The sequence below is a fragment of the Micropterus dolomieu genome, linkage group LG06 (genome assembly GCF_021292245.1).
Source record: "Micropterus dolomieu isolate WLL.071019.BEF.003 ecotype Adirondacks linkage group LG06, ASM2129224v1, whole genome shotgun sequence".
NCBI classification, from domain to species: Eukaryota; Metazoa; Chordata; class Actinopteri; order Centrarchiformes; family Centrarchidae; genus Micropterus; species Micropterus dolomieu.
The window spans coordinates 24333740-24357247 of NC_060155.1; the positions used below are offsets into that span (position 1 = coordinate 24333740).

General features: G+C 40.2%; 1 protein-coding gene across 2 annotated transcripts in view; it reads right to left on the reverse strand.

The window, feature by feature from the left end:
* Nucleotides 1-23508, reverse strand: part of rnf220a (ring finger protein 220a) — a 172491-nt gene that overhangs the window by 19376 nt on the left and 129607 nt on the right. Inside the window, exons 4-8 of one of the 2 annotated variants that reach the window (XM_046051647.1) lie at nucleotides 18512-18560; nucleotides 14673-14768; nucleotides 11909-11951; nucleotides 9311-9357; nucleotides 7578-7707 (exon numbers count right to left, since the gene is read on the reverse strand). In XM_046051647.1, the coding sequence (XP_045907603.1) occupies nucleotides 7578-7707; nucleotides 9311-9357; nucleotides 11909-11951; nucleotides 14673-14768; nucleotides 18512-18560 (365 nt within the window). Of the gene's footprint in view, nucleotides 1-7577; nucleotides 7708-9232; nucleotides 9358-11908; nucleotides 11952-12109; nucleotides 12340-14672; nucleotides 14769-18511; nucleotides 18561-23508 lie in introns of those variants that run through there. The other variant, XM_046051646.1, reaches the window with a different exon arrangement.

Consider the following 23508-nt stretch of genomic DNA (forward strand, 5'->3'; position numbering starts at 1 on the left):
GGGGGGGGGGGGGGGGGGGACCAGATAGAAACTAGACAGAGTTGACAGCCATCTTATTTAACCCCTTGTCCCAGTATGTGTGAGTCTCGATACTTGACTTCCTATAACAGTAGGTCTCAGTACTACACTGTCTCACAGCACCATAGTATCTTTGTCAAAGTGCAAATCAGTCGCTAGTGCTCCCGGAGTTTCTTCTGGGATTTAAACATCTGCCGCCGCTTCTCTTCCTACCCAACTCTGTAATTCATTTCACTCTCACTCTAGAAAAAATTAAAAATGAAGAGGAAGGAGAGAGAATGTGAGCAAGGAACGACTGAAAGTCATTGTGATAAAACAAGCCACCAATGCGAAGCCATTTTACAGCAGGCCCATGGTTTTTAGTGATCAAATAAAAAAGATCTTTTAACTTTTATTTGGTTTCAGCAGCAGAGGGGAACATATGGGAACAATGGCTCTGCAGTGTAATTCTAGTCGGCTCTACTCAGCTACTGAGGCTATAGTTTTTTAGTGAATGGCAGAACACAAACAGAGCTGATTTTACATTATACAGTCAGAGTACTGGCATGGTGAAATGTTTGGACTTCATTTATGTTTTGCAGTTGTTTTCCTATCTTCACTCACAGACCTACAGTAAGTCCCCTACAACACTGTGGTGACGAGTGAGTCACACTTGGAGTTTTAGTCCATATTTAAGGTACACACGAGGTGGTACAAATAGTTTTGTTTGTTTTAGTTGGTCTTTTTGCTTTCTATTTCCATGAAAGAAGCTTGAGCTGTCCTACCATCAGCTGTGAATGAGTGACCAACTAGACAAGAGTAAACCAGATAGCACTAATGGGTGCAAGAGGGCTGTAGTGTGTGTTGTAGTGGTGGTTGCAGTGGTGGTTGGGGCATAATTAAATCAACTGATCAAACTATTGATCTTGCGGCTAGCTGGCCACAACAACAGGTTTCAAGAAGTACAACATGGACATGTGGCTTGGAGGACTTGATAATTCTCAAGGTAAAGGTTTTTAAGTGTACGATCCAAAAAGGATCTGTGGAAAACCTACCCGTGAATGCACGCCTAAAACCATTTAGAAAAAAAAAGATTGGCACTTAGGTATTTGCGATTAAATGTACTCAAGCGTCAAACATAAAAGTAATGGGCGCAGAATGAGAACGTGTTGAAAACTCAACACTACCATACCTTGGCGCACTACCACACTTTGCGGCAGGGTTTCGACACATGTAAAAACACATGTGGTAGTGTGTGTGTCTGTCAAACTCTGAGGACAGAAGCAGCGCACCTGTAGGCCTAAATGAGACCAAAACACGGTAGAGACTTTCCGCATTGTTTTTTACTACATGACAATTTTAGTAGAAACGTTAACCTTGGCAGATTCTGAGATTTATTCGCCAAACAGAAAATGTCCCTGCATTTGGCGCTTTGTGGGTGTTTCGGACCTTGAGTCTTTGTTAAAGATTAAAGATTCATTTTAAGATGTGCATAAAGGAGTTAGGGCGTGCCTGATTTACAGTCAAATACAATACAGTACAAATTAAAAATAGCATGAGAGGTCTCAGACATTTCAATGATCTCCTTAAACATGAATATGATGCTGTATTTTCAAAGGGTACACAAATGCATGCCTACTTCCAAACTGGATTTCACATGGCCTAATTTGTGCATATGTACACACTGTACATGTCAGAGGCGTGTTAATGTGAGTATGTATGTGTGCCTGTTTGCTCTGTGTGTGTGTTCCCAGTGCTTTTATCTGTCCCTCTAAGCAGTCTTGGCAGGCCAATCTAATCTGGCCAGGGAAAGGTCAGCCCCACTCTAACTGCCTTTCACTCACATTATACACAGACACCCCCCCTTTTTTCTTCACCTCTCTCCCTTTACTCACCTTCTTTTCCCTCCTTTTTTGCGTCATCACTCTCTTTTACCTTTATTCTTTCACATTTCTCTACACTATCTTCTTACTATTTTCTCTCTACCCATCACTTGTTCTCTCTCTCTCTCTACTAGAGCCAGACATTCTCATCATTTTGCAGATATTACCGTCCAATATAAGCTACTTGCAGAATTATCTGCATCGGCGTTTATAATAGCCGATATGACTATTAAAAAAGAGAAACAGAGAGTCAATTGTCACGTCAATTACATGACTTAAATATTAATAAAAATAGCCCTCAACACTTTTCCTCTTCCTAACCCTCCCGTTTTTCACTGCCCTCTCCTGGCTCACAGCAGTGGGTTTTATGTTATGGTAACCTAGTGTTGGAGGCTACGCTGCTGACAGACGTGACTGTAGATTTATTTTTGAAACAGTTTGTCAGTTTAAGCAACCGGTCCTCTCAATTCCCTCTAATTTATTACTTCAAAATATTTTCTAACATCACCAACAGCAGATAACGCTGCCTGTTGCTAAATTAGCCACAAAGTTTATCAGTGGAGGAGACTAACATTAATGAGCAATTACACTGTAGTGTCTCTAGTTACAGTAGGCATGTCAGAAATGATTAAACCAGAGGGGACCTGTGAATAAACGTGAGCTGAACAAGTATCTAAAACATAGTTGCAGGTCCTCGTTGTAGACAGTCATGAAGTATTAGATTAATTTAAGGGCAGCGTTTCCTCTGGTATTTTTAATAGTTTGTTTCCCTGGCCCCCACAATACATACACCATTTAATGTTCATTAGTAGTAGTACTCTTTTAAAAATGTATTTTAAAAATGTTTTCTGTAGTTTTATACATTTGACTCAAATCAAATCAAAACTTTAATATATTTTGTTGTACTTGTAGTATCCAATATTTATGTATTTGACTCATAACAGTTCAAAATAGCACTGTAGCAGCAGGACAGAGGGTCAGTGACCTTCTACGAGGAGAGCAGTGATTGGTGGTTATGTAGGGACTGAACCCTTCTATTGGATTTGACCTTTAACCCCTTGTTTTGTTACCTCAAAATAGTACTGTACCCTTCTATGGGTTTGACCTTTTACTTTGCAGACTCAAACCCTTCTATGGTACCTAACAGATACCTAAACATATCCTATATAAGCAATGTTTGATGTACAGAGAGACAGAGTGGCCATCGGGCTGGGTCATTCTCCAAGCTAAAGAGCTTGTAATTGATGCTGAACTCCTTGATTTAATAAACTTTTATGATCAAGAACAGTGTCAAGCGGGTTTCCTCTCAACACATCATCGCAGCATTATTGTTCGGACACCACATACTTTTGTTCAAAGTACTATTTCTAACAATACAAGTTTATTTTTAAACTGCATTATGTCATGGTATCTTGGTGAGGTCTCAACATAAAGGTTAGGGATAATATGTTATGTAAACGAAAGAATATCGACCGATATATAGGCAATCGGATTTTAAAATCCTCAAATATCGAAATCGGTATCGGACTTAAAAATCTCATATTGGTCGGACTCTACTCTCTACTGTACCAGTCCTGATCAATTAACTGTTTCCTCTCTTTTCTACTAGACATGGCATAATCAATACACACCGACTCCTACAAGGCCACCCTGGTCTGTCATCATTATAACAACCTCCTAAATATCGTTGACTCTTAACATACTAACTACACATTTTATCCTCCAAGTTACATGCTTTATGACAGCAACGCAGGAGTCGCTCAATCTACATGCATGTAACCACAACAACCCTACAAGTGCAGATCTGAAGAGGCAGGAAGGATCAAAGGATTCATCAGGGTGACTGACAGCCCAGATCAACCAATCGACCGACCTCGGCGACATCCCGTCACCATAGCAATTATCGGGACTCTCTAAGAAGCAGAGAGGAGGGGTGTCAAAGGTCATCACACTATCTTTCTGCCATTTACAGGTCAGAGAGAAAGAGGGAGAGAGACGGGGAAAGGGACACAGACACAAAGACATGAGACGGCCATCTTTGAAGTCCATTTACAAAGCAGAGATTTCTCCTCGTCTCGATCCCTCAGGGCCATCTCAACCTGCAATAATCCCCCTCTTCTCCTCTGTCTCTTAGGATGGCCTGATATCAAACCTCAGGATCTGTCTGCCTGCCACCCTGTCTGCCTTCCCATCTGTCTGTGGCTATAAAGAGTAAGATTATGGATTACTTGTGTGAAGAGGTTTCTCACAGTCTGTTACTTTGACATTGATTGTCAAAATCAAGTTTTGGCTCATGGTCTGAATTGTCTAAGCCATGATTGACTGCAAAGACGCTGCTGTCTTAAACCTCACCTTTATCCTAATGAATAGGAAAATAGACATAACAACCCGTCTGACAGCGCATGCTTCTTAGGAATTCTTTGTAGAGATACCACTGTGTTCCTACATATCCAAGTCTTGAAGTCAGATTTGTAATCTTCTTTACTTATTGCCTGATTCGATAGTTCCTGATTTAAAACTACATTTGGCAAAGTTTTTGTGTTGCTGCTGATGATATTTGAGAAACTAGTTTTGTTAAATGAAAATAATGGTTTTGCACAATAATATTGTTTCTGTAACTAAGCGATCAATAAAGTTTCTGTAACAACCAAAACTGGAGGTCTCATACTGGCACTAATATAAAAAAAAAAGATTTTTAAAATTAGACATGGAATTTTGATTAAAACTTACTTGTAACAATCTAATTTTAAATGCAAACTTTTTAATGTATCCTGCAAAGTTATGAAGTAAACTCTAGTTGCTTTTCAGCTCATGAAGCAGAGATTGAGACAGACAGTCCAGTAGACAGATAAAGAAAGCTCTCTGTCTGTGCTGTGGGTCCTTTCAACCCGGCTAAGCCGGTGCGAGACACAGGGAAGTCTTCCCTCAAACAGAGTTGAATCATAAACTGATCTTGTTCGATTTTTTTCCTCTCTCTCCTCCCCTTGAAAGGGCACTGTTCGCTCTGCCTTTCTTCCTTGCGCTCTCAAAGGGAGGGAAGGATGGTGGAACTTCACAGAGGGATAGGCCTTCTCTTCATCCCCCCCAGCTGAGGAGACCCCCTGCAACATCCCTATATCCGTCTAGCCGGCCGCTGGCTCTCGAGAGTCTGCAGGATTCAGCTGCGAGTGTTAGAACCACTGAGGAGCTTTCAAGACAAAAAATGTGTGCGTGTGTGTTTCAAGTCACTCTCCCCAGGCCATCTCAGTTATCTGTGTCACATCACAAGGTGCCCTATTAGAGCGCGGCAGAAGGGTCCTGTGTCTGCTCGTTTAACGACGTGAATAGAGAGATGGAAGGAGCATGGAGGAGATGGATGGACGGGTGGGGAAGCCACCTCCCACCCCACAAGCTGCTCTTTGGCGCGGTTTAGTTGAGATTTCAACATTGATCTGTCGTGTCTCTTCTCTCTCTGGCTTGCAAAGAGGGGGAGGCAGGTGAGGCTCAGCATGTGTGTGTTTAACAACGGATCGAACAGGGAGAGAAGGAGGCGAGCAGGAAGAGGGACAGATGAAAGCAGAGGCAGAGCCAAGAAAGTCTGAAAGAGCCTCTTAGAAATGACAACTACTCGTTACCTCCATCTGTGCACATCTTGATGGTTTGCCTTTGTTTTTCTTTCTCTCCACGTTTTACACACAAACACAATGGGAGGTCAATGTGGAGCGCAGTGCAGTTTAAATCATCAAACTGCATATATTCAAACATCGAGGGAAATAGATATAAAATGTATGTCTTGTTTAGAGACTTTTTAGGCTTAGAGGAAAGGGTCTTCTAGCAAAGACATAAGGACTAATCAAACAGTGTTATGCTTTTAATAAAAAAATCATTCATGATTTTTTAAAAAACTGTGTTACTGAGTAACTTCAAGTATAGCAGCTACAACTGTTTCTGTTGCACTAGTTTGCTCATCACAAATGCATCATTGTATATAATGCTGAAACAATTAGTCAATAATTCTGAAAAATATATTTTAAACATTTATGAAGCAAACATGACAAACATTTGTTATTTTCAGCTTCTCAAATGTGAGGATTTGATGCTTTTTTCTGTTTTACAGATTATGTGGCTAAAAGTATGGGCACAGCCGTGCATACTATAGCACATTTTCTTCATTTTCTTCTGACCTTGTTTTGTGCATGGAGGCTTTGTTGTGTTGAAACACAATCAGTTTTGATAACTGATTAATAGTTTGATACTTTTCAACCAAAAATGACAAATATTCTCTTTTCTTTTGTCATATATGGGAAACAAATAGAATATCTTTGGGTTTTAACTTTTAGTCGGATTAAACAAGCAAATAGACTTTACATGCACTGAGAAATTGTGAATGGCATTTTTTTCATTTTTAAGAAGCTATTTATTAAATAAACAATCAATTAATCAAGAAAACATTTGCCAGATATAATGGATAATGGGAATTAGCTATAGCCGTCTTTGAAGGTACAGTCATATATAGTGGAATTATAAACTGAAAATCCTTTGGACTGTTTGGACCTTTGGGCATTTTTTACTGTTTGCTGACATTTTATAGGCTAAACAATGCATTAAAAAGTAATCAACACCTTAATCGATTATCAATAATTAGTTGCAGCACTATTTGCATACTTTATAAAATCTAAATAACTCAGCTCCTTCTCTTCACAGTGGTTAAGAAACTGAATAATAGCATAAACATCCCTAATCTTGTTAATATGTTGCTTGATAAAATCAAAGTTTTAGAGTTATCTTGAATCTTAGTATGTCATTTTATGTCCAGTGAGTTAGCTCAGATCTCACATAAATTAAAGGAAGGAAGGAGTTAGCAGATACAGTAAATGACTGGATAATATTCAAATTACTTAAATATAGTTTATATTTGAAGGGTGTGATGACAAAAGCATTACATAAAATTGTTACCGTGTTATTTATCCAGATCCCCACAGGGCAATCTAAATAAGCTCTAAATAAGAAAATTTGAAAGTGAAATTAGTTAAACATACTAACATTTCAAGTTTGAAGAATCTGAATAGAAAGACCAAAAAGAGACTGTGACAGAGAGCTAAGTGGGAGCATTGCAGGTGTGCAGCCATGCTCCCCAGTGACCAGCTCTCCCATCCAGTTCTATAATTGCATTTTTGGATACACACACACACACACGCACACACACACACATACACGAGTGGTGAGCAGCAGGTCAATTGCCCAGCTAAATGTGTTTTCCTTCCCTCTTGTTAAGAGGGTTGTGTTGGGCCGAGCCATGCTGAGCTGGGCTGGGCTGGGCAGCCCCCGGTCCAACCTACACTGCCACCAGACTACTGGCACCATTACAGCTCCCTGGTTACATTCAGTATCGGTCTCATAGAACTAACACTGCTCACACTGGGCAGGAACAGAGGGAATGATGGATGAGCAGAGAAACAAAGGACACAGACAGGCAGAGAAAAAGGAAGGAGGTCTGGGCTGACCCCGTCTACATACAGCTAACTCTGCTGTGACTGGACACGACCATGGAGCCGGGACAGGTCAGTCAGTCATCTAACAAGCAGACGACACTGGACACCTACACCATCACACAGCGTACACACACACACACGCAAGAGCTGAAAACGCTGCTGAAAAGAATGATCTGAAATGAAAACCAGCACAGTATTGTATGAGATGAGGTGTGTGCGTTCGTACCTCTGAAGCCTCCCTCCAACAAAGCCGTCGCTCTGATCCTCTTCTGCCCCGCCCACTCATACTCCTCAAAGCCCCGCCCGTTCTCTCCATCCATGTCGGCTGAGTCATCATCGCCTAAGGCACCCTCACGCTGACACACACACACACACACACACACACACACACACACACACACACACACACACACACGTTAATCTAAGCAAAAACTTCAAAGAGTACCAAAGATTTCAATTTACAAGTAAGTACATGATTTTACTGTTTTAAATAGTGGTGTAGAAGATAGGCCAGATCTCCATAGCACACTTTATCTGTACCATAGCATGACCAGCTGTCATAAGTACCTGTATTGTTGGTAAATGTCAATAGGACACAAAAAAGAAAGACCCTGCTTATTTGAATCATATGTTCAAAGTTTAAGGTTTGCAGAAACTGCACTAAATACCCAACTTGTGTTGCTTTTTGTACCATATCTCTATAGCTACTGAATGTGATTCTAACAGATGGTAGGCTCAGTTAGCTCATTAGTTTTGTTTGGCTGTCATTGTGCTTGTTGTTGCAACAATGAAGTCTATTCCAGACAAAAATGCGCTGTGGCTAACTTAACTTGCTGCAACTGGTTTAGAATTAAACTCCTCTAGAAATTTACACTGGGAGGTAATTTGTTATTTGGCCAAAGCTGTATTAATATTTTCATCTTTTACCATGAAGCTGCAGCAGGAAATGATAAGTTCCCCAAAAATGCCTCACTCTTGTTTTGATAAAACAACAAAGAATTTTTTTCTAGCAAATTGATCACTAATTAGAATAAGAAGAAAGTAGCTTTGGAGTCGTTTGCAAGCAGGACTTTAACATCTCGATACTGTACGGATCAGCGCAGGACTCCAGTACGTAATGAAAACACAGCTCACGTGGCATGGTACAGCAGTGGAACACCTAAAGCATGCTAGTGAAAAAGCAGTATTAGTGTCTCTATAGCTAGTGTAATGTACAGTAGTCAGTGAGGTGAGATAGAGGAGGAGTAGTGATTGGTGGTGATGATTTGCTGTCTTTGGTCTACTCAAGGAAAAAATGTAACTGTTTAGCATCTAGAGAAAAGGCCTGGCAACCAACTCTGACAGAAAAAAAGTCATTGGTTTGACAACTGCAAAGAGGTGGTGACTGGGATTATAACTCTTACATATTTTCTGCTTCAAATATAGCAAGCAAAACCAAATTGGCCCTCATCTATGGATACTGTAACAGTTGTGCTCATACAGGAGCTGCATGCCAATGAATAAGATGCAACCATATCATATGGGATAAACTGCAGATATAAGCTTTCTACATGAAAAATATGTTCATGTCAGTACCAAAAGTGTGTTGATGAACATGTGAATACTTTATTCAGTATTCAGTAATTCCCATATGATGTGAATGCTGTACCGCCACGGAAAGGAGCTTAGGAAGTGGTCAATATCTAGAAAACTACAGTTGCTATTGGTTGGTTTCTGCACTAATGTACAGAAGTTGTTGGACAGCATCTACAGGAAGAAAAGAGGTGACTGATCAGCATCTACAGGAAGAAAAGAGGTGACTGATCAGCATCTACAGGAAGAGAAGGGTTGATAGGCTATCCGACTGGAGGTAGACGGGCTTCGGGGCCAGGATTGTACTACCTGGATCAGGCATTGTTCCACATGTCTACTCATCTCCTCCTCGCTCCCAGCCAATGGGGCGCTGCACAGCGGACATACCTGGCCCCCTTCCTCAGGCTTCCTCCTCTTCATCTTCCCTATACGGGCTGGAAATGGCAGTCAAAAGAGAAAGACAGAGACACATTTTTAATGTCAATTCAGTTTGTAATGTTTATAATCATTTAGGTTTTCAAGAATGTTTCCTTTGCTGGTTGCAAGGCACAGGAGATACTGTAAAAAAAGACCTGAGGGGAATTTATGTCTAATGTTAATGTAGCTCCCCAAAAGGCCTGCCCTCGGTTATCAAATCTTGCAAGGGAGCATTTGGAAAATAAGCTGAGCTGGCTAAACTTGGGCTCTTCTGAAATGTGTGAAGAAAGAAATGACAAGAGCCAGATGGGACAATCTCAATCTCCTTCCTACACTCTACATCCATGCAATTCCTCTCTCTCTGTTTTCTCCTTCCTTTCCTGGCCTGCTCCCCTGTCACAGCCCCCCCCCCCCCCCAACCCCAACACACACACATTTAATTAGAAATTTAACAGAGCAGAACAGCCGTCATTGCGCCCCGAGTCTCTGTCGTTTTTTCTTAACTGCAAATGGCGCGTGGGGACATTAATTTTTAGCTGGCTGGGAAAGCAGAGGAGGCCAAGAGGGACCATGGCGAGGGAGAGGAGGGTGAGGACATAAGGGTATACACCATAACTACAGGGGAAGATGGAGGGAGTGAGGATGGGAGAGCTAAAGAGAGAAACTGCCTCCTCCTCGCCAATTCTCCCCTGACGCTAATCGAGGGGAGCATGGTTAAATAGGGAAAGGAAAGGGCTACTAATTAGGTCCGGCAGGGATCTCTGCCCCCCCTCAGCCATTATACTCCACATGAGAATGATTCCTGGTTCCACATGAGAGCAGAAAGAAAGTAATGGAGGGCGAAGTTTAAACTAAGTCTTCATTGGTTCTTGTCATGGGTTCCAACTTAAAAAGACTGAATTATCAGTCTGTTGGCTCGAGACTGGAAACTACTAGGTTCTTGCGATAGGCATAACAACCAATGTGATAAGAGTCAACTGATACTAACATATTGCTGATAATAGCAGCTCCTGATTTACACTGCTTTAATATCCCTTGATCAAAAAGTATTTTCGGCAAACGTTAACTGGACTGAAGAAAAGTAGGCAATTTTAAAGCAGCAGGTTTATTTAGTAGCATGGCAAAAGAAACAGCACTGACAACTGACATTTGTATAACATTTAAAACTGTGACAGCATTTCTGATCTCTGTTCAACATTAAAGATCATGTTCAGAAATTCAGTACCCAGGCTTCTCAAACTAAGCTAAAGTGTACTTCTTGTCTTGCAACCAATTTTAGGTCCAACCCTGAAGGTTAAAGCAGCCAGATAACATTATTTTGTTTAGTGGAAAATGGAGGAATGTTGCCTTTGTCACCATGTGTGGATTCAGTGGAGGCTGGTTAATACAAGGTAACATGAATATATGGCCTTTTAAGAAATTAGCATTAGCATTATTTGATAGGACAATGGGCCTTTTTCACAGCAGACATTTTGACACGTCATAGCAGGAAAAGCACAGGTGTTAGCAATAATATACGATGGCTGCATTCTATCCAAGTGTCTCTCTTTCTTCATGCAAACAAAGATGGTAGCCGAAAATGGCAAACATCTGTGTTCAATGGGAACCAAAATTTTACTATAGTTATATTGGTATAGGTTGCTTGTGTTTTACAAAAAGAACAAGGAGGTATGTAATGTCTGACCGCCTGAATTAGAAAATACAGATGCAACAAGAAAACTGGTTTAAAAAAGTGTTTGCTTGAGCAACTTTGAGGATTGTGAAAATGGCACAGTGAAAAACAACAGCAGTATGTTCACCAACCATCTGGGTGTCTGAAAGATTGACTTGTAAATATTTTTAGGAAAAACAGATGCTTAGCTCTGTGACTGTAATGGCAATACCTATAAAAAGTACAAACTGGGGCAACAAAGAGCTAAGATAAGCTTAGCCCATGGGATAAGTTACTATCATACACTGCTCTTCTTCAGAATAATTAACCAAAAAACTTCTGTGGGAGCCACAGGTGTCCTTCACGTAACATCATCGATGACGAACAAACATCAGCATCACATAGGAGTGAAATATGTTCCATTTAATCAAAACACACGCAACACCTTTCAGAAGGGTCTAAACATCAGGTTAATAAAATACCATTATAGTCAAATTGTATGACACAACAGTTTTAGCTCCTGCGCCTTGACACCGGTGGTATTATGTGTCATTTCTTGCCATCGTTTTTCATTTCATGTTTTATTTTTTTATTCATTTCATATTTAACTTTTGGAAATATAGGTTACTGATGCATAAATGCCAGCTTTATATAATAAAATATATCTTACACTTAATTTTTCCCCCACCATTTTATTTCTACCTGATCTATAAGTGGTGATGCATTTTTTTATTACCCCATGTTGTACAGTGATAAATAAATGAACCTTGAACCCTTTGACGTTATAACTTTGATTCTATTCTACAGTAAAACCACATATAAATTAAATGAATTTGTTAGAGCCATATAATGTATATGACTAAGCAATATTAAGTTTCACTGAGGAGATGAAACGTTGTGTGTGTATCGTTACATACCATTCAATCTTGTCTGCCTGTTTGCCCGAACTCGTAAAAATGTCTGCAAGAAGAAGGGAAAAAAAGAGGAAGGAAATATACATTAGATAATAAAGAAACATTAAGATATGTTTACAAGTACAAATATAACTTCTAAGAACGAGATTGATTTGGATGCTGAAGGCTTGTCTGCTGGGATTAGGGCACTATAAACAAACCTACTTCTCTATTGTTTTCCACCTCCTCCATAACTGTGAGCTCATTCTACCGCCGCTAAAACTCACTGCTGCAAACTACCCGACTGTGTTTCCAGATACTGTACATCACTGCAAACTAAAGGTTGTGTCTTTTATTTAATACGGATGGAAAAGGATTGAAAGTGGCGCCCGTAAAGGTAGAAGCTGATCATGTTCGACGCCATGTTGGTTTGTTTTGATCATGTGACGCGCTGGAGACGGAAGTGGGGAAACGTCACATGTTGTTCCGGATCTCGACCGCTAGGGGGAAGCAACGGGTTTCATTAAACGGTCTCCTTTTTAATGACTGGGTTTAGTGTTTTATATACTATTGCACTGCTACTTTAACTACGACTCTTTATATAAGCAAAAAAACAAAAAAACAATTATAATATTTTACTCAATATTGTCAAAGATGTTACCAAGCTGACAAATTGGTGTTTATGAACATTTGCTTTAAATGTAGTTTTTTCAGAAGTGCAAGAAGTAGGTATTCAGATGCTTCAGCTAAGTAAAAGTACCAATACAAATATGTAAAATTACTCAATTAAAAGTAAAAGCCCTGTATTCAATATCCTACTTAAGTAAAAGTAGGCCTGCCAAGGTATTATCTTAGTTACTTTCCACCTCTTGCAACTGTATTGTACAATTGCATTACAATTACTAATTTAGCTGACGCTTTAATCCAAAGTCTATACACATAACATGACATATATCTGCCAGATGTTGTACAGCCGCTGGAGCAACTAGAGAAGTGTCTTGCTCAGGGACACGATGGTGGATGTGTCACAGTGGGAATTAAACCCCGGTCTCTCGGACCAACGCATTTGTCTTATCCACTGCACCAGCAGAACCCAATTATTAATTTATCTAAGTGAATGTTGAGCATTTGGGCTCTTAGGTGGTTCAGGATACCTATGGTAAATTCCCTGTATCATAGTAGTCTTATATATTAAGTTAGGTCAGATTTCTTTGTCCTCTTCACTTCTGCCTCTTGCGGAAAATTGCATCCTGGGTATTCTGGGATTCAAACCCAGAGAGGCCCGTAGGCCTATGTCTTTAGCTATATGCTGACTAAAGCATTCCCAGTCACAGTAATGGATGCCCTCTCTTTGACACGGCAACAGTGAGAAGGCAGCGGTCAGTCCTCTCACCGTTGGCCCATCGTCCATCAGTGAGAGCCGACAAGCAGTCAGACCTTCTCCTTCTGTCTTAGCCCTCCATCTGTCTCCTTACTCCTTCCCTCTGTCCCCTCCCCTCCCTGCTGCCACTTGAGTTATAGGCCCACTTGCCTCACATCGCCACTACTACTGTATCATTATGACACACTCACTAAATGGCTGCGGGTAGGTCAGGTTTTTAGAGGAAGGGAAGAGGTAGAGAGGAAAAGAGCACTGAAACGGACTGACAGCCAGAGAGAAGGTGGCAAATTCTGCCATTATGCTTCATTTTCAGGGTGTTAAAAAGAGTCACCATTGACTTAATCATTTGTATAATATAAGGTGATTTCAGCAGTTTCACTTAATGAGAAAATCTACTTTATCGCTATAAGGTCTTTATGAGATGTGTCATCCTGAACGTATGGATGTAACGTCTGTGTGGACTTAATAGTTCTTATTTTATGGTGTAAGGGGGGAAACCCACTTAACCCAGAGATACATCATGGCCAGAAGAATTACCCGAACAAACTTTGATGAATTTAAGAGATAAAAGCAGTCCGGGTGGCTTTAAAGATATCTGAAATTTAAGGAGATTGGCCTGTTGGTCAACTTAACTGCTGAGCGGACAAAAAAACCCCACAATCCACCATAACTCTCTGCCATACTGTTACACATCTGTCATAACTTGTGAAATTCTCAATTTGATTTAATACATTATAGAAGTTTTGTGATTTGCTACAGTATATAGCAAAAAAAGCCTTGCATTTCCATTTTAAACCTATTTTGACATTAAACTAAATGAACGTATAAGATTAGAGGAAAGAATCACAGCAAGTTTTGATTGGCAGCAAAATAAAATAGAACAGAAGAAGAGCTTTACAATTTTAATATCATCTCAACTTAAAACATTAAACACCATGTTCCACAGAATACCATATTGAACAATAAAATGCAGCTCCTCCTATAAATGTATAGTTACCTTGCAACGATGCATGTTGTGTGTGTTACGAAATTTCCCATATTAGTTGATGATTTGAAATGTCAGACCAAATTAAAAAATCTGACCAAGTGGAATCTCAGAGTAGGTAGGGTGTATAATTTAATTAGACCTGTGATTTAGGTCCTATGACTAACATAATAGCTGGAGATTGCCTAACTGAACAGAATATAGCATTTGAAGTGGGAAAGGAGTGTTTAGAGTTACCATTATACCATGGAAACCCTGATTGGCTGGCATGTGATAATACCTGACGAGGTCTACATTCCTGAACTGTAATAGATGATTGCGGTTCTTTTGGTCATTACTGAACATATAAGTCATCGGTTATTATCCCTTATTAGTAATACACAGTGTGTCAAAATATTTCTGTGTGTGTCCCAGAATGTGACCTGGTATCTGTCGGAGTGGTGGATGTCTTCAGAGGACAGGGGCGAGACCACGGGAGACTCTCCCTCACGCTTGATGTGCACCGACAACAGCAGTGACTAGAGAGAGAGAGAGAGAAATAAAATGTCTATATGCAGATCTTGATGTATTATCACCTTTGGAGCAATGATTACAGCAGAATCTGTCCTCGCTTGACAGTTACGGATGGGAATAATCAATAAACATGGACATGGCAAGAGTAATGCTGTTTCAAAAAATAAATTTATATTTTAGGAATACAGATACAATTTCACTATTGGAGAGATAACCCTCCTGCAAGCCACCTCCTACACTTTAGCTTGACAATAAGATAATTTGAATAATTGTCCATAAGGTCCATACAAAGTCAATGGAACAACTAGAAAAGGCTACATTTATTTCTGAAGAAAACATCCAGGTGCTGGCTTCTGAAAGTTTAAAATTGTAATCAAAATACAAATAAAATGAAAGGAAGTGCTAAGTTTCAGTTGAAATGTAGGTGCTGAATGGGAGTTGAAGATTCAGCTGTAGTTAAAGCACTGAAAGGAGCTGAAATGTCGGTCGAAATAAAAGAAATATAGTGGCAGCTCAAGTAAAGAAACTAAAAGACAATGTCAGTTAAAGTGTTGACTAAAGTGTAAGTGTAATGAAAGCAGTTGTTGTGAGTTGTTTATGAACAGTGGAAGTTGTGGCAGTTAGAAGAACGGAAGAAGTCTTGTTGTTTAACGGTGAAGATCTGAGACCTGAATGGGTTTGAAGTGTAATCTGTGTGAGTGCTGAAAGGAGAGGTGGCAGCTGAAGAGAAAGAGATGAATGCAGTCAAAATGTAAGCTAAAGTCTACGTGGTGAAAGCAGTTGTACTGGCATTTGTACAGTAAGAAATGAAAGGAGTTGAAGAGTAAAGGATGAAAACTTTTGAAAGGTCAGTCAATATGTAAGTGCACAATTCAAAGCAAAATTTACCATGACTGTAGTAGACTAAAATATTGAGGAAAAAATGCAACAAAATGAAAGTAACATATTTTTTGACATTGTGTGTATTAAATGGATATATTTCAAAAAGGGAAATCTAACATTTATTTCTGTACTGCAACAGATCTCTTACACAGAAAAATTCACCCTTGGAGAATTTCAAGTGTTATTGCCACAGATGCTGAGAGCGACACATCATTCATGATGACTGTAACCTGCCTGACTTTGTCTATAAAGTCCCTTCCACTGATTAGAGTTAATGTTTATGGGACGTTAAGAGGAGTTAGGGAAGAATGAGTGATTGAAAAGAGAGGAAGGAGGGAGAAGAGGAGGAGGAAGGGTAAATATCTGAAAAGGAGGAGCCTACCTGTCTGATATTACGGAACAATGCCTGTCCATAAATCTGTCTCACAACATTTTGCACTCTCTCTCTCTCTCTCATGGAAACACACATATAAAACATTATCCTCTTCTAAGCCACTCTATGACAAACACAATCCAGGGAATTCCTCAAGTGAACAAGAAGCAAGCAGATAATGGTGTGAAAGAAAGAGAACAGGGGAAGACAGAAGAGGGGAAGAAGGGCAGTATCACTTTTTTTTTTTTTTTTTTACAAGGCTTAGTCGTCCTGGCAGAGCTCTAGCTGTGTGTGTGTGTGTGTGTGTGTGTGTGTGTGTGCTTATATTTTCATGTGTGCCTGTGCTGCTGCTGGTTTTTTACAAGGTAGCTATGAAATATTTGTATTTACAGTCGTCTCCTATTAATCAAGTGGAAAGGGGCAGAGCAGAGGCTTAAGTGCCCGACAGCAGTAATCTAATAATAATATGTGAGAAATGACCAACCTCCAGTGCTGCCACAGTAAATTGGACATTATGCATGATGCTTTTATTCCTCCGTGTGAGTGTGTGTGTGGCCATTTTTTCTCTTTTATCCAGGTTTAAAAAGGTCAGGAATCATTTACCTGGGGGCGTTCTGGGAATATGCTTAAGTTTTATCATTAGAATATGACATTTAATCGTATTCTACGAAGAGATTATGAATAAAGATCTTCCATTGAAATTCTGGTCGTTTAAACCAACCAATTAAATCAATATGCAAAAAAAATCAGCTGCAAAAAGGTTGCATTTAAAGCCACATTCAGGTGAGTTACTATATTTACACTTCATTGTGCAGGAGGTTTGACTCTAAATGTGGCTGTGAAGATTGAAATAATGTGTTTTGTGAATTTGTACTGTAATAAAGTGTTTAAATCTGTGTTTTGCATTTGTAAATCAATAATTAACAAAGAGACGCAAAGAGAAAAGGACAATGTCTAAATCCGTCCAGCAGATATACTTTGTATTCAGTCTAACCCAATCACCTCAGCTTGTACAGAAAGTGGGCCTTACACCCAGTAAGGAGGTGCGTTGGGGTTAATCTCCGGTCTAACAGGGGTAGGTTGTGCATACCAGGGAGGAGATGACAACAGGCCCATGTACTTCAGACTGGCCTTCTCCATTCTCCATGGCCTGTGGCTGAATACTAAACAACAGTGGTGAGATGCGCAGTCACGGCCCAAGAAGAAGGCCGGCACTCTACCCTGAGCTTTCGGCCTCTCTTAAGTACAAGCCCACCCATGGTGCTGTCAATGCTGATCTAAGCCTGGGTCAGCACCCAAAGGGATGTGTGGGAATGAAAATGGACGCTCTGAATTATTTTAGAGCTCTTATGTTACATTCAAGTGCATGTTGGATGTACTTTTTCTGTGGTAGGGCATCTGACTTTCACATGGTCTTTAGCTAGAACTGAAAACAAACATAGAAATGATGAAGAGCTCGATAGCTACAGGGGTATCTCAGGAAACATTGACACGGGACATAAAGAGTTTTCAGCCATGTTGAATAAAGTCGCTACATTATACAGTGTACTCAGTATAATGGCTAGCTGTAAGTAAAGTAAAGTTTTTTTGTTTTTTTTTAATTTAGCCCAGAATCACATTTGCATCAGAGGGTTTTACACTCCGACAACATGTGACACCATCTATACTTATGAATAGTTTGGTCTTTTCTGACTTTTTCCTGGATTTTTTAAACTCCATTAAATGAAATGTGAGTTGGATTTTACCTTTAAATCCAAAGAGAGATCATGTTAAGGATATAGAAAGGTTGTATTATCTTTTAAAAACACTCTGTGTCAGTCTGATCTGTGATGTGTTCAGTTGAGTTAGTATACGCACGCACTATAAGGAAAGCCTACTTGATGGAATCATGAATCTGTCTTTCTATAATTTGACGTTATCTGTCTTTTTCTTCTCTTTTTTTCTTCCTTTTCTGTCTGTCTGCATCTCGGTAACTCTAATTGGAACAATCACAGTACAGTGCCTCTTGGCTCTGCTGCCTGCTGGACCACAGGAGACTGGTACTTTTGTGAGTGTGTGTGTGTGTTAGATATAAGACAGAGGACTACAGTACAGCTGATTTCCCCTCAGTGCAGCAGAGAGGAACAGAGGCATCAGAGTAACAGCTTTGAGTTGGACAGTAAAGGACTACAAAAGTATCACAGTGTTTTTAAATCTAACTAGGTTTACTATGCACACATCTAATGTTGTATTCAATCATTTAAACTTTCTGACTATGCTCTTTATTAAAATGCATAAACAGGCATAGCTGTAAAACTATGGTAATGATCATTGTATTTTTGGCATTTTTTGCCCTTCACATAGTATAAAAGAGGTCAAACTTAGATTCCAAATATGGGTGAAAATAATAAGAGTTATAAGAACCTTGATTTCAGTCTGAATGAAATCGTAATAATCCGAATAGATCATACATCTTCATCATATTACATGTTAAGAAATTGTAAGTTATCTCACCTTGGGGGTTCCTGGAGTGGCTGCTCCATCCTTGGGTGAGGGGTTCTTACTGCAGTAGAGAAAGAAGACACCATTTAGTGAGTTTTTAATGTTACATAGTGCAGCATTGATTCTGGTCTTATGTGTCTGTCTGCTTGTTTTCATGCCTCTAAAGTGTACTGACATGTACTTATGTCATTCACTTTTAAGACATTATGTATTTTTGGAAGCTGTATTTGGTAACACCAGAAACTATCGGGATATTATGGGTTATACCAATATACTAGATTTTATTTAGTAACTTGTTTACAAATTTATTCACTTTCATCCATTGGTCTTTAGATTGGAGATGAACAATGGAAAGTCCAGACATATTAAATAGCCTCTATTAGACCATTAACACACGGAGTTCGCGTTACTTTATTTCTGATCTCTTTAAATGACATTTTCACCGTCTGATTCTTTTAATTTTCTCCCCCTCCGCATTCTCAATTGATCCATTGTTCCTTCCTGTCTTTTTTGTGGTCTTCTCCTCCTTGTCTCTCTCCCTATCTTTCTCCCCATCATTCTGCCTTCTACTTTGCTATCTCTCTCTCTCTGACTTTCACCCAAACACAGAGATAAATTTCTCCTAGCTTCTCCAAGTGATGCGACAGGCTTGACATTGACAAAGCAAGACAGGGTTGTCATGTTTGCTTTGAGACCGTGTTAGCACTCCAGACCCCGTCGGACACACAAACACACACACAAACACACACACACACACACAGACTGACAGACAGACAGACAGACAGTGGCAAACCATGGAAAGAAATGTGCCTGAAACTGAATTGAGCGTGACTTTGAATCTGACAGCATGCCTTGGTAGACAAGGGATTTCCTTTTTCAATGGATGGATGGGTGGATAATAAGAATAAGAAGCTTTTTTTTATATGTCACTTATCTGATTGTAGAATTTACAAAGTGGTGTACAAGAAGGCATAGGAGCAGGATAAGGAAAATATAAGACCGAAATATAATGCATAAATGCACAGATTTATTCCTTACAAACATTCTGTGATGTGAAGCGTAGTTCATGTCTTTACACAACACTTGTGTCAATTTCTGGGGTGCAAACCATCGGTATAAACCTCGACTAAAAGCTAAGTCTGTGTATTTAAATAGGCACTCCACTAATTTTACAAAGTACTACCTGTGAAAACAAGAATAGGTTCACCATTTTTCAAGTCTTAAAACAATGGCGAGGTGCCCATATGAACATTAAAACATATCCTGCTATGTGCAGTTAAGAGATCCCCTCGTAGGTTGCTTCCAATGAAAGTGATGGGGGACAAAATCCAGACAGACAGACTTGAAACACTGTGAACCTGTCCTCTGTGGCTCTGGACATGTTTGTTAAGCCTCAGAAAAATGTGTTGTTGAACAATATATTTATAGTAGAAAGCATATGTTACAAACTGGAGATGTGAAGTTGTGAAAGACACCAATGTTCAGGCAGGGAGGGTCTAATGAAAACATGCTGGTCATCATGGGAAATGTAGGATCCAGTGTTTTTTGAGCTTGGTCCATACTGGGTATAAAGAAACCCTCTATATTAGCCTTTCAACTTTGTAAAAGTGCAGTATTACATTTCTGCAGTACCTCATTAAACGCCCAGTGAAAGTTTTGCTTCTGTAAAATGACATATTTCTGAAATTTAATTTATTGGTGTTGATGTTGATTTTGTTAGATTGCTTGTTCTGAGACAAAAAGCTGCAGTAGATGGTTAGCCTCCAACTACGTTGTTAGCTGGGCAGGTGGAGGACAAAGGAGAAATTAATGAATTACACCACAACCATCCTGTTTTGGAAATGTAGTCATTTTTTGCCAACTAAAAAACAAACACACAGCTCCTACACTCATATTGCTCTATAGCAGCTAACTGAGTCAGGAGTCAGGAGCCGCTTTAAATGGTGGGAGTGTTAGCTAGCCACCCCGCATCACATGTGATTAGATACATTAACGTCCCCGAGTTCCCGGTGAGTCATCAAAAATATTGTGAATGTTTTACAGAAGAAGAGCAGGAATTTGATACATGAATACTTAAACATGATGCTGTTTTTTTGACATACACCAAGAGATAAACGAACAATTTACATTTAATTTGTCCTCATCTGATGCATGATGTCAGGCTATCAAGTATGCACGTGTATCAGTGTGCAGTCTGTGTATATATGCATTAAATGTCATTGTGTGGTGAACATGTCTGTGAAAAGGCGTCACTACTGTGGATGTGTGTTTGCCTCTGTATATTGTCTGTGTGTATGTGCATGGTGTGTGTGTGTGTGTGTGTATTTGTGTGCATGTCTTGTGCTCGTGAAAGCTGAACAGCGGGCCTCACCTCCACCAACAAAGAGAATAAACATGGGTGACACAGTCAAGCTGCTGTGTAATGCAGGGGAGTCTGCCAACCCCCCACCCACCACCTCTCTTTTCCCTTTTCTATCTGTGTCTCTGTCATTTCTCTCTCCTGCTCCTTCTCTCTTTTATTCATTACCTGGAACCTCTGCAGAGGCATCAACAATAACAGCCACCTCTGCCTGCTTGTTGACAGTGTCAAACAGCGACAAGAGAAAGAGGGAGAGGGAGAGAGAGGAAGAAAGCGCAAGAGAGGACAGCAGTTGCATGCCTGCTGTGATGGGAGAAAATTGCCACAATGACAGAGGGGGTGATAGAGTGATGAAAGGGAGTGAAAAAAGGGGGGAAAAGAAAGAGATAGAAGGAGATGAAATGTGAGGTGAGAGACAGAGATGTGGTGAGGGAGGAAGAGCGGGCCACATAAAGAGGGAGATCGAGCGAGGGAAAGATGAAAGAAGACAGAAAACGAGAGAAAGAAACAGAGGGAGTGATGGGAGAGTTGGTGCGCCGCCGCCTCTTCTCGCAGCTTCACACGTCTGTTTGCCCAGTTCTATGAATTTTTGATGCCAAGGGTTACAGGACTAGAAATTCCAGCTGCCTGCCATGTCAAAGCAAGGAGAGGAGTGTGGAAATGAGCAGCATAGCACAACACAGCACAGCACAGCAAAGCGAAACAAACACACAGTCCGACAGTAGGAAAAGGAAAGGGAGGAAGGAATGAAAGACAGGAGACAAAGCAATTTAGAATGTGTTGTGGTAATGAGGCATGTGTGCAAACAAGGGGAGACCAGCGAGGGGGCATGTGGGTGATGCTGTCTTATAACACATTGTCCCACCACATCGTTCAATATTTCTCTGAACTTGCTAAACCTAAAGGAGGGGCAAGAACCTGTGAGATCATAAACAGTGTTCTTGCCCCTATACTGCCCCTATAAATGCAGTATAGCTACAGGGGATCACAGATAATTTGATGAAATAATGTATTTATATTTAGACCATGATTTTTGTTGACTGTGGTCTGTCTAAAATCTTGCTTATATCATTTAATCATGTTCCACCTTCTGCTTGTGTAAACCCTACTGAGTAAAATGACCCTCGTGTAAAATCGTGTCCATTTCAGTCAGAAAACTAACGCAGAGGCCTTTTGAGAGATTTGCAATTAATGCTATTAATGTTGAGCAGTCAGTGCAGTGATAAATTGTTTTATGAAGTTGTATGAAGAAAAGGACTGTGGAGCAGTTGACACCGTGTTTGTTTTGACACCTGAGCACATCTGGTCAATCACTGTTGAAAGCAGGCGTAGAATGCAGAATCCTAATTGACCTGACTGTCTGGATCCAGAGCTCCACAACTCCAGTGGAGTGATGATATACTAATCTGCACTACTTTGCATTGCTCACATTACTTTGTCATTAAAATGAGAAATCAACATAAGTGTCATTTGAAATAAGTATTTTTTTAATTCCAGAAAATAACTTGAATAAGATGAAGGAGCTTTGTGATTTCCCTTTAATTACTTACCATTGTCTGATGCTGTGGTCTGTAGATCCAGTTATACACTGCTGTTATAAAATTCCTTAATCTAAACATGTCAAAAATTGATAAATGAATAAACCATATACATTTTTTTAATTACCACAACCACAAAAAAAAAAAAACAAATTTAAAAATCAATCAAGGGAATGTAACTCCAAAAGAGTGGGTTGATCAGGAATTTGGAAGCAAGTCCACTCAGGAAAACTGCCCCACCCTCCCCAAACCTGTTAAATCTGCATCAATCCTACACATGTACAGACACACTGAGTTTGACTGACATCTAGCAGGGGCCTCTGCCCCTCCCACCACTGCTCTCTACTAAAGGAGGACAGAGAGAGAGAGAGAGAGAGAGATAAATGTCTTTTTTTCAGTGGGAGTTGGGTGGAATAGATGGAGAAATGGAGGGATGGTGCTAACCTCAAGATACTGATTGCTTTTTGCCTTTTTGTGTCGTCTGCTGGAGATGTGGGGGCTCGCTCTCATGGAGGCAAATTGATTACGGAGGAGGAAGAGGAGGAGGAGGAAGAGGGGTATGACGAGGAGGGGGTGATGGGGTATGTAGATTACTTTGCCCCCACGGGCTACCTGACGTGTACAGGGCATGATAGATTTCCATTTGCTCAGCACTGTGTGTGCATGTGATTTCCATGTCCTTACATGAGAAGCTGTGGCCCATGAACAGGCGACAGAGCTGACAGCCACAAGAGAGGACAGGTTGGCAGTTGCAATCGAACACACGCACACACATGCAGCGAGGACAGACCAGAAAAGAGAAGAGAAACGGAAAACAAATACTTCACATGGAAGAACAGATATCTAGGGAAGAGACCAGGCAAATATGGGATACACACATTTTTTACACCAACATACTTAAACACACACACGCACACACACACTTTCGTTTCCGTACCCGCAGCCCTTTCATTCAGCAAGCGCTGGTCGTCATTAAAGGCAGATTTACTACAAATTGGACCAAATTCCCACTGTCACTTTCAATGATGGCTGCTACCATGCAGAGAGCCAGGGAGAGGGGAAGACAGTGTGTGTGTGTGTGTGTGTGTGTGTGTGTGGGAGTGTGCGTGTGT